This window comes from Protopterus annectens, chromosome 9.part0 (assembly GCF_019279795.1).
Source record: "Protopterus annectens isolate FY-2018-M chromosome 9.part0, PAN1.0, whole genome shotgun sequence".
Taxonomy (NCBI): Eukaryota; Metazoa; Chordata; order Ceratodontiformes; family Protopteridae; genus Protopterus; species Protopterus annectens.
Genome location: NC_056743.1, coordinates 1,952,451,991 through 1,952,464,659, shown reverse-complemented (window position 1 = coordinate 1,952,464,659; position 12,669 = coordinate 1,952,451,991). Strand labels below are relative to the sequence as shown.

At 40.3% G+C, this 12,669-nt stretch overlaps 1 protein-coding gene across 1 annotated transcript in view; it reads right to left on the bottom strand.

Annotated features, from left to right (window-relative positions):
- Window positions 1-12,669, bottom strand: part of SLC44A2 (solute carrier family 44 member 2) — a gene marked incomplete in the record, with an annotated part of 993,595 nt that overhangs the window by 100,338 nt on the left and 880,588 nt on the right. The window contains 1 exon segment of the mRNA XM_044084762.1: window positions 12,406-12,490. Coding sequence (XP_043940697.1) covers window positions 12,406-12,490 — 85 coding nt within the window.

The window sequence follows — 12,669 nt, the reverse complement described above, 5'->3', positions numbered from 1 at the left end:
CTTCTGCACTATCTCAGGCAGAGTTCTGTCTATAAACTTATCTCAGGCAGAGTTCTGTCTATAAACTTAGAACATGGCTCTAACTTCGATGCTGGTGAGGAAACTCTAGGCCTGTAAGGGAGACAATGACCATCCTTGTGTATCTTTAGAATTCCAAAGAGATGCCCTATCTTGGTTTTGTCTACTACAAAAAACTCCTACATATTCCTGGAAATTAAACCTTCTGCCAAAGCTTGAAAAAGCCAAGAATACATTCTTTTGTAAGCTTTTAGGACATCAACTCTGGAAACTTTTTTATATACAGTTTCATCTGCTAATAAAAATTGCATCCCTTTCACATAATCATCAGAATTCACTATGACCATTGAACCTCCCTTTTGCCTGCACGCATAACCCTGATAGAAATATCATCCTTAATAGAGCTGAAAATCATTTGCTCTTCTGCAGTCATGTTATAAAATTTTATTTTACTACTTTTGTTTAACAAATCCCTAATTTCTGTTTCACACAAATCCTCAAATGCTTTTAATGCAGGTTGCATGGGTGGGTTGAAAGTGCTAGGTGTAACAAAATCACCCTTTTGTTTACCTTCTTGATTCCCCGTTAACAACTTTAAATTCAGTTTTCTGGTGTATGCTTTTAAATTAAAAAGTGTCCACAATGTCCGCCCTTCTAGAGGGCACAAAATTGAAGCCTTTCTTTAATAAATTAGTCTCTACTTCTGTAAAAACCCTGTGTGACAGGTTGTATATTTTAAAATCCATAGGCATTACCGTTACGTCTGATGCCATTTCTGATTTTTTTTCTCTGTGAAACAGAGGGTAAACACTGGCTTGAGTCAAAGTTTCGGCTACCTGCATCAGTGTCGGATTGTTGTAGCTGTTCAAATTCCTCCTCGGTGGTACATTTTGCTTCCCTGGTGTCACAGTCTCCCATTGGCCATGCTGCACTGTTTTTTTTCTCCTGCAGACTCTTCGAGCGCAGAGGGGATAAAAAAAACTTGGAAAATCTGCTGTTTTCTTGATTATAAAAGCCTCCATTCTCTCCAATGACTTCTTCCTCCCCTGTTGCAACGTTCTGCAATGATGTCAGCTCACCGAAGTATTGCTTGCTGATTCTGCCGATTTTAAAGGTGGAATTGCATTTCCTTTTTCTATAGAGCCTGCGATCCGGTTTACTTTCTTTTCTTTCATTTGCCTCAAAGAATTGTCCAAGGTATCAACATTAAACTGTATTCGCCTTAAAACATCGTCAATTTCTTTTGGTAAGGCAGCCAGACTGAGTTTATCTATAAGTCCATCGATCCACTTGACAAGCTTATGCTCCTCTTCTTCATGGTGTTCCTTAAGTACTTTAAGGAATGCCAAACCTGTCTTCACAGATCTTTTGCCATTTAAGAAAAGTGTTGCTAAAAATACCATTGGGAGTATTATGTACCTGCAGACCCTTAGGGATCAGTTTTACATCCGGACTGTATTTCAAAAAAGCAATGTCCCACTAAAGTTTTTTTATATTTTAAAAGGGAAGCAAGTCCTTAAACAACCATTCCTTGTCAAGAATGACTCTGGGCATGGAGTCCGATATCCCTGAAATGTCCTCTGCCTCTATTGTAATAACTGCTGGTGCTGCCATTAAATCCTTGACCATACCTCTCCAGAAACAATTCTGTTCATCTGGATGGTACGGCAACTCCACATCCACAGCTTTGTCAGCAGCTTGTGAATCCAAGGGAAATGAATGGTCACATTCAACAAACTGGTCTCCCTTCCTGCAGTGCTCCACTCTTGAGACATCTTGCAAGTAACAGAAAATATTCAAGAAAAAACTGCAGACTTGTCTCACCTTGTGTAACTTTTGTAAAATTAAAAGGAAAACCACAAGTAATGGTGAAGCACCGTCACAAAAAAAGACTTTAATCCACTGGTTTAGCGCTTTCAGCCCAAAAATTAATGGCAGCACCAGCAGTTATTATCATAGAGGCAGAGGACATTTTAGGAATATCGGACTCCATGCCCAGAGTCATTCTTGACAAGGAATGGTTGTTTAAGAACTTAGAAGCTTCCCTTTAAAATATAAAAAAATTCAGCGGGACAGTGCTTTTTTGAAATACAGTCTGGATGTAAAACGGGTCCCTAAGGGTCTGCAGATGCATAATACTCCCAATGGTATTTTTAGCAACACTTTTCTTAACAAATGGCAAAAGATCTGTGAAGACACAGGTCTGGCATTCCTTAAAGTACTTAAGGAACACCATGAAGAAGATGAGCATAAGCTTGTCAAGTGGATCGATGGACTTATAGATAAACTCAGTCTGGCTGCCTTACCAAAAGAAATTGACGATGTTTTAAGGCGAATACAGTTTAATGTTGATGCCTTGGACAATTCTTTGAGGCAAATGAAAGTAAACCGGGATCGCAGGCTGTATAGAGAAAGGAAATGTAATTCCACCTTTAAAATCGGCAGAATCAGCAAGCAATACTTCCGGTGAGCTGACATCATCGCAGAACGTTGCAACAGGGGAGGAAGAAGCCATTAGAGAGAATAGAGGCTTTTACAATCAAGAAAACAGCAGATTTTCCAAGTCTTTTTTATCCCCTCGGCGCTCAGAGAGTCTGCAGGAGACAAAAAAAAACAGTGCAACATGGCCAATGGGAGACTGTGACACCAGGGAAGCAAAATGTACCACCGAGGAGGAATTTGAACAGCTACAACAACCCGACAGTGATGCAGGTAGCCGAAAATTTGAATCAAGCCAGTGTTTACCCTCTGTTTCGCAGAGGAAAAAAATCAGGAATGGCATCAGACATACAGGTAATGCCTATGGATTTTAAAATATACAACCTGTCACACAGGGTTTTTACAGAAGCAGAGACTAATTTATTAAAGAAAGGCTTCAATTTTGTGCCCTCTAGAAGGGTGGACATTGTGGACACTTTTTAATTTAAAAGCATACACCAGAAAACTGAATTTAAAAATTTAAAGTTGTTAATGAGGAATCAAGAAGGTAAACAAAAGGGTGATTTTGTTACACCTAGCACTTTTAACCCACCCCTGCAACCTGCATTAAAAGCATTTGAGGATTTGTGTGAAACAGAAATTTGAGATTTGATAAACAAAAGTAAGATAAAATTTTATAATATGACTGCAGAAGAGCAAATGATTTTCAACTCTATTAAGGATGATATTTCTATCAGATGTATGCATGCAGACAAAGGGGGTTAAATGGTCATAGTGAATTCTGATGATTATGTGAAAGGGATGCAATTTTTATTAGCAGATGAAACTGCATATAAAAAAGTTTCCAAAGGTGATGTCCTAAAAGCTTAAAAAAGAATAGATTCTTGGCTTTTTGAAGCTTTGGCAGAAGGTTTAATTTCCAGGAATATGTATGAGTTTTTGTAGTAGACAAACTCAAGATAGATATGATATCTTTGGAATTGCAAAGGTACACAAGGGTGGTCATTGTCTCCCTTACAGGCCTATAGTTTCCTCACCAGCATCGAAGTTAGAGCCATGTTCTAAGTTTACAGACAGAACTCTGCCTGAGATAGTGCCGGCGACAGAATCCTTTATCAGAGATTCTTTTGATTTTTTTAAGCAAAATCAAGAAAATTAAGGTTGAAGCTGGTGATTTGTTGGTGTCAGTTGATGTGGCATCTTTATACACCTGCATTCCCCATGATTTGGGTTTAGAATGGGTTGGGAATTTGTTAATTAACAGTGGAAAATATGAATTAAAAGAGTGTAGTTTCATGTTGAAATGCATGGACAACATTCTTTCATACAATTACTTCATGTTTGACCATGAATATTTATTGCAAATCAAGGGTGTGGCGATGGGTACCAGGATGGCTCCCAATTATGCCAACTTAGTTTTGGCTTACTGGGAAAACATTATGTCCAAGTTCACCAACAGACACAAAATTGTGAGTTACCATAGTTTTACTGATGATTTGTTTTTTTATTTGGAGAGGAACACCAACTGAGCTCTTGCTGTTTATTGAAGACATGAACAGCAGCACCTCTTTTTTGCATTTTACTGGTAGCTGGGACCATTTTAAGATTTGTTTTTTTTAGATTTAGAGGTTATTAAAGAGGAAGGTAAAGGTTTTTTGGGGTCCAGCATCAGTTATAAAAATGTAGCAAGTAATAGTCTTAAGTTATTCTAGTATGCATCCCACTTGTGAAATACAACATTATAAAGGGGAGGTTAGTAAGACTTAAGAGACTTACAAGTGACGAAGCACAGTTATATCTGTTAGTGCAGGAACTGCATTTTAGATTTAAAAACAGAGGGTACCCTTCAAAAATTGTGCATGACATTATTAGTACAAATGAAAAGGAGGGGCTGAGGGGAAATGCACAGGACAAGAAGGACTGGGTTACATCAGTGTTGTTAACCTTTAACCTTTACCATAGACAGCAAAGAAATCAAAAATATAGTGTCCAACAACTGGAGAATATTAGTTTCTAACAGTGATCGTCAGATGGTAGTAGGAGAAGCCCCCATTTTTATTAACACAAGAGCAAGGAATTTCAAAGAAATGTTAGAAAGTAGACCAAGAAAAAAGCCCCGAGTTAACAGGTAATTTTAATTGCAAAAGCTGCAATTTTTGTAAATTCATTTCAGAGGGACCAGAATTTGATACTGTAACCCAGAACAAGAGGTGGCATGTTCCAAGCATTTTCAATTGTAAATCTACCTTTGTGGTATACATGGCAAAATGCTCCACCTGTTTTTTGTTTTATATTGGGAAGACCAAAAGGCAACTTAAAAACAGGATGTATGAACATTATTAGGCCATTAGAAAGATAAATTTGGACAATGCTCTTTACAAGCACACTTTAAACTGTGTGGGTAACAATGACCGTGTTAAGTTTCTTTTCACAGTTATAGATCATGTTCCAGTGAATTTCAGTGGAGACAGAGATGGGAAACTAGATTTTAGGGAGTTCAAATGGAAGGTTCTTTTGGATGCATGCAGGGCACCAGGGCTTAACAATGGTGTCAACTATAAAGCTGTGTTGAAAAGAAAAGACTGTTATAATAAATGTAAATAGTTTATATGCTTGTTAAAAATGAATGCATTACTTAGGATGGATTTTATACACACACACATATATATATATTTTATATTAAGTTTTAAGAAAACTGAGATCTGATTGTTTTGATGTGTACTGATTCTTCATCTTCTTTCAGCTTTTCCCGGTTAGGGGTCGCCACAGCGGATCATCTGTCCGCTCATGACTGGCAGTGGAGTTTTACGGTCTCGAGTTGCCAGCCCGGTGCCCAACCTTCCACAGAAGGCATACACACACACACTCACACCTAGGGCCAATTTGGAGTGTCCAATACACCTATTTGATGCTATAAAAATGGGACAGTTTTTTTAACAGCTTGTCCTGCTGAAGGCCTAATTTTTGGGCTGAAAGCTCTAAACCAGTGAATTAAAGTCTCTTTTGTGTGATACTGTGCATCACCATTACTTGTGGTTTTCATTTTAATTTTACAAATGTTACACAAGCTGTGAGACAAGCCTGCAGTTTTTTCTTGATTTTCTGTTACTTGCAAGATGTCTTTGAATAATGATAAGCTAGTTTTCCAAGACAAAAACATCTGATGGAGCAGAAGCAGCTGTCTCAAAGGGAAGTAAGGTAAGTTTTTCTAGAGCTTGAGGTCCAGTGATGGCGTTACCACCACACCTTCAGGAAATGAAAATGGAGTCCTAAGTCAGACAAGCCAAAATGACTGAAACACCTGCATGCACCTTCACTGAGGCACAATATTACCCTGATTTGTAAAGGTCAGGCAGGTAGCCAAGGATAATGGACATTAATGCATAAGCCAGATCCTGAACTCTCTTTTGCCACCAAAGGAAGAATCTTCTTTACTTAGCTAGGTTTGCCGTTCTTGTCTTGGGCTTCGAAGTCTCTACCAGTACATGGGGCACCTCCTCTGAAAACATGTGCCTAAAAGAGTATGAATGCAACACTGTCCAGTCTGTCAGCCTAGAGTCTGTAGGCTCTGGTTTACAACAGACCTCTACTACTGAGTCAAGAGATCCACACGCTGACACAGCAGAGCAGGTTCTGTTCCTACAAGGCTCAAGCAAGGAGGACCAATGTTACCCAAGCTAAAAGCTAATCTTTAATCTTTTGCATCATCCTGGGGACAAAGAGTATTAAGAGGAGAAGCACAGAGAAACAAACCTGCCCAGCTTATGGAGAAGGTAGCCGTTGCCCATTCGCCGACTACTTGTGCCAAGGTGCAAAATGTCTTGAGCTGTTTAGTGCAAAAGCAAAAATATTTATTGCTGTCACACCCCAGCTGCAAACAAAATAAAAAAATATGACTTTTCATCATCATTTTGAGTAAGTTTAACTTTGCCCTCCTGAGCTGATCTGCCAATGATTCTTCTTGTCTCTTGGGACAAATCATAAGCTTGCACAGCCAAACTACACAACAGGTAGGAGTGCTCCCCTCCCCCTTGTTGATGTACCACCTCACTGTTATGTTGTTTGTTATGATGCACACAGTCCATGGGTGACGAATTGTTTTTCAGGCATTTGTTGCTAATATTACTGAAATAATTATTTGATACTAACATATTTTTCTTCCGGTTGTAGTACCATGCCCCTTGCTTGGATTCTCATTTCTCTTGAGTAACACCCCCCCCTCCCTGTATACATCTGCGAAGTCTATGGTGACCATCTGAGTACTGGACTTGGTTTGAAGTACACACCTGATTAATCTACACTTGCTGAATCCACCAAGAGAGCTACATCTTCATAAAGGAAAGTTGAGAGCTACATCTTCATAAAGGAAAGTTGAGAGACGGGGCACTGCAGAGACTGGGTAATCTGACTCCATCTGTTTATCAGGTATATATAGGTTCATAGGTTATATAGGTTCATAGGTTAGTATGAGGCTAACTGCCCTTGTGGGCCATTTTAAGCCTAGCCAATTACCCCATGTGAGAATCAAACCCTGCACCTTGTGTCTGCAAGGTAAACACCTTAACCATTATGCCATCCTCCCACCCAAAATAAACAGCTTTTGCAAGGCTCAAACCCAAAGACCCTGCACACCCTAGTCAGGGTGATTTACCACTAAGCCATGACAGATACAAATAAACACCCTCTGCAAGGATCAAACCCAGTACCCTGCACACCATAGCCAAAGTGATTTCCCACTAAACCATCTCAGATACCTCATCTCAGGTACCACTATAGCTTTTGCAAATGTAGCCTTGCTAGGTATACTATCAGTAGGAAAGATGCATACACTCTTAGTAATTCCTTTGCAGAAATTTGGCTCATCTGAATTACTAATTGAAAGTAGTTGGTTAGAAAGAATAGCTTATCTGAGGGAAGGAAGGCCCTCTGCATCCAAAAATGATCTCAGAAAAAGAACTTCCTGCAGTGGTATCAGGTAGGCCTCTAAAAGGTCGATCGAGAGAGAGATACCTAGATTCTGAAATGAAGAATTTATTCGGCATCCTCCAGGGTTGATACTTATATGTTCATAGGTGTGTACTAGGCTAACGGCCCTGGAGCCTTTACAAGCCTAGCCCATAGAAGTGCCCTGGCATCACGGCACCCAACGTTAGTTCCCAGTGCCTCTATCAAGTAGAGCCACTGGAGTGATCCCCGTGGTGAACTTTCTATTACCCATCCACTCATCAAACTTTCTTTGAAGAAGGACAGTGAGATGCTCTGCTTGATATGTATGGGAAGTGTATTCCAGAGCATGAACAGTCTCTGGGTGAGGAACCGGTTGAGGTCTCTGGAGCATGTGGTCCAGAGGAATTGGGATTTCTTTAGATGTAGGATTTCTAACAGAGCTGGGTCAGACATGGCTTTGTAAGTCAAGCAGAGATTGCTTCTAAGCAGGCGATACAAGACAGAGAATAGCTGGAGTCTGTTTGTGTAGGACATGTGTTTAATGCCCAAGATACTCTTCATGAGGTTCATAGGAAATTACCAGGCTAACGGCTTAAGAGCCCTTACAAGCCTGCATAGGGCTACAATCTGCCCCCCTCTCTGTGCAGGAAAGTCCCTATCTGGCTAGTTTTACCCTAACCAAAAAAAAAGGCAGATGTCTGCAGATTTTACAACAAAGACATTTTCCAACTTTAACATTTACAAAAAAAATTATTTTGTATGCAAAACACCTTAATATTACATTGAGCAAATGATACAACTCAAATTCTACAGGTGCAAACTTTTATGTTGGTAACAAAGTGATGCCAAGTTTTTGCACTGGTTGCAGGTATGGTTTTGTCCTGCAAAATTTCACATTTCCATAAAGAATGTCCCATTTTGGATATCTGAAAAAGTTCATAGGTAGGTACTAGGCTATCGGCCCTAGGGCCCATACAAGCCTAGCCAAAAAATATACCATGGCTTTCGCCACCCAAGAAAATTATTTTCCTGTGCCCCTGTCGAGCAGAGCCGCAGAAGTGATCCCCGGGGTGAATTGCAACCCTAGATGTGAATGCCCTTCTGCAAAATGCAACTACTGCAGACAGGCACTTTGTAAACATTCAGGGTGAACAGAAAGGAGGTGAATTAGTATTAAAACCCCCTGCTTCAAATTTGACAAATCTTATATGTTCCCTGGCTATGGGCAAATATATGCAGGCATCTGTTAGATCTAGTGTACCCATGTATGCCTCTGGAAGAGCAGCTGAACAATGCCTTGCAAGGTTAACATTTTGAATGTTGGTACTTTTAGAAATATGCTTAGGCTTGACTGGACTAGAACTGGTCTCCATGGTCTCTCTTTTCTTAGAGCTGGAAGAGGCTACAGTAGAAGCCTGTGTCATCATCTTCTTTTGACAAAGGTACAGCCAGAAAGCCAGGGTGGGGTAAAATGTCAGGGGGCTCATTCTTCATTAGTGGCATTCAGTTTCTGAATACTGGTAATGTATTTGCCAAAGAACCTTACCACTCAGTGTGTGGTTTAAAGTACTACCAGCATTTAGAAATGAATGCCAATAATACATTTCCGTCAGGGCTGAAGCAATCATGCCTTAAGTATAGGCATAAAAGTAAAGTTTGTATGCACATGGTAAACCCGTCCTTATAGGTTCACAAGTACTTGGCTAGGCTATTAATGTGTAAATATCTTAAGAAGCCCAGATTTATTAAATTCTACACAAGTGGCTTACTACAGTTTAAAGAAGAGAAAGGACCTTTTTTGTCCTTAACTTAAAGATGAGGAGGGCAGAAGACTGGGAAGTTCCCTGGCTGCTAAAAGGGTTAGCTACACTTCTACCCTTTGGTACTCCCTCTCTCTCTCTCTCTCTCTACAGCATGAGTAGTTCATGGAGAACAGGGTGAACAAAGTCTCTGTGGTTTGTGGGTACTGAAGGGATACCTGAGAAATGTGATCATTTGATGAACTTAAGTTTGTAACCCTTTTTTCAAAACTGAACTTCCTATTAGTCTTATTTGATGGTCTCCCACTGTCTGACAAAGAGGCCTAACTGGCAAGAGGTGGAGGGATGAGTTTGTTCGAGGTTATCAACTGGGGTGGATAATGTGGGGAAGGGGAGGGGAAAGCATGGAAGATTTATAACTCTTTCTTCTCTGGGTCTCAGTCCTGAGGGGCCACAGGCTTTCTCTTCTGGTCATCTTGACTTTTCTTTCTTACAGTGAGCAGTCTTATTTCTGGTGTTTGCTTTTATCTTGCTTTTGCTAGAAAAGGACAACTTCTGGTATGGAAGTTGTTACTCTAACAAAAAAATGCATGACAGTACTGGTCCCCTCCTCCAGCACACATTCTGCAGAGGGTCCAAAACACATCTCCTTATCCTGAGGATCACTAAGGAGTTCTGGTTTCACAAGGTCTGGCAAAGGCTGAATCCAAAGGCAAGCCTGACTACATAATATTGATTCTACAGCTGTTGTCCTGCATAATGCATTGACAGCATCAAATTCATATACATTTTTTTTTAATTCTGACACTCTCCCAGTGTAATATAACCCTCTGGCTATTGCCTAGATTCAGCATCCTTTCAAACTCAGATCCCCAGATTGCTCGTTCCAAGTACCCTTCAAGCATGACCCTTCACCAGGTGGATTTCTCCAACTCATTGAGAAACTGACCTCAATGATAACTCAACTGTAATCCACGGGAGTGAGGGATCCTTCAAGGTACTGTAAGTGTGGAGCCATAAGCCATCATCTTTATGGCCACTGGTGAAAGTCTCTACCTGAGTGAATGGAAGTCTCTGCCTTAACAAGTGACTAGGGCAATGGCATAAGAGACATTGTCGCAATCACCCTTCCACCCAAGTGGATGGACCTGTGAGCCTTTTGGTCTCCACTAGAGGTTGCAGAGACATCTGGCTTCCCAAACCCTCCCCCTGAGAGAGGAGAGTTGGATTATATACACACTTTATGGAGTGCTTGGCTAACTGGGAAATGATGTTGCACAGTTCATTTCTGTATCCCCTCAGCCTTGTACTTGAGTTGGGAGAAGAGAGTCCCCTAAAATTTCAGCATGTGTGTTTAGCAGTTTAAGACCCTGATGGCTACTACAGCACAGGTGTAGGTCTTCTTTTCCAGTCTATCAATAATCTTTTTCTCCTCAAAATTAGGAATTATATTACTTATTGAAGGCACACTAGCTCCTTTGCTGACATCTTTGGATATCACAGATGGAGTTGCAATAAGGTTCTTATGCAAGTATCTGATGTAATCCTCCACCCTGTAAAAAATGGTTAGGCTTTCTGGGAACAGGAGTCTAGGAATCTGACTCCAAAGGTGCATTAGCAAATGCATCAGCCAAAGTTTCAGTTAGTGGAGAAATGGCTAAGGGCTTATGCTGTGGTAGGCCCAAGAGCTCCTTGTACCAAATGTGGGCCAGAAACAAGTCCTTGGCCTTCCATCTGAAGTGGTCCTTAATCCTATAAGGGTTGTTTCAAATGAGCAACTGCTGAGGCAAAATGGGAAAGGATTTGGTTTGAGAGGGCAATGCCATCAACAATGCATGTGGCAGCCTCTGAAAGTAACAGTTCAGGGGCTTCCATGGGAACAGAACAGGTGCCCCCTCAAGCCTAGGGAGAGCTCTGGACTCCAGTGGAATGTCACAGGTCTCCCACTACCTGGTTACATCTGCTCAGGCCACAAGCAAAAACCAAGGTAAGCATGAAAATCTTTTTTTTTTTGGGGGTGGGGGTCTGCTCCTCACAGTCAGTGCAACTAACCTTTTAAGAATCTGAGACGGACATCCAGGAATACTTAATGCCCAAAAGTTACATCAGGCATGCAATAGAAGTACAGCAATGAAATGCACTCTCTCCAGTGGTGTTCTTAGCTGTAAAAAGAAAAAAAAAATTGGGATGCCAGCCAGGCTGCCGGTTAGATTGATGTCATGTTAGAACTGTACACTGATCTTGACAAAAATTGTGGCAAGAATAAACTGAAGATGGTGCAGGCGGATGTCACACTTACACCACTAATGTCCTGACTGCCAGGGAAAAGCCACCCACCTAGCTTGATAAAGGAAGGGTGCTAAGCTCTGGGCATTAGTCTGATCATCAGGCTCTCTGTGGCTGAAGTTCCAACCACTGTTACTGCAAAAGTGAAACATACAGTGAACATCTGGCATAACAACACTATTCTAAAAAAAAATTAGGCAGGGGATAGGTATTTTAAAATTATAACCTCATCTCTACAAAACAAACAAGTTGTTTTTACTGAATATTATAAAACTGACAAAGCAGGCCATCTCCATTCTACTTTAACCATGAATTCAAACAAAAATAATTTTATGGGCCAGGCTTCCTTGTAACCTGCATGCTTCTGGGACCTACTCAAGAGGAACTCCTTATAAATGCACTGGTGACAAATGACTGAAGACTTGCTGGTTGAGACTGCCTTGAAGAAAACTGTGAAAGATCTCAGTTCAAATAACATGAGCTACAATAAAATGAAACTATCTAACATAACCAAAAAAGTAAGCCAGACAAAAAGTAAGAGATGCCCGTTGTTTGACATATGTGCACTAGAAAACATGGTGTTCATTTTAAATAATTGATATGGCTCACATTATCAGACCTCCTACTGTCTGGATGGTTTAGATGTACATTGGATGAACTGTGGCGTTAGATATGCTCCTGACTGGACAATGTATGACACAGTACGGCTTACTCAACTTCAGCAATAAGCTCGTTTTCATTTACATCAATGTTCCTGGCATCAATAACTTAAAAATGTAAATGCATAAATATATTCACTCTGACCTGCTCAGCTTGTATTCCATAAACATTTGTTACACATTTCATTTGCCTGCATGCTACATTTCTCCGAGAAGTTTTTGAAAGTTTAATAAACTCACAGGGAAATTCAGTTATAGTTTCTGCTAAAATAAGTCCAGCAGTAGAGCATACTTACAGAAACACAAGAACAGCGTGTCTACACACATTGCATAAACGCTGAAAAAGCCATGGGCAATGAGGTATGATCCCACAATCACAGTCTGTAAAGCAATAAATGAAACATGAATTATCAATAATACAGTATTATCAATTACAAAGAATCCAACAGACAGGGTGGATGGCTGGAAAATAGGATGATCAGGCACAAAGACACCAAATGTCAGTATAAACATGAATACATGAATGAAAACCATGCCAAATTCTAAAATGTAACCTGTTA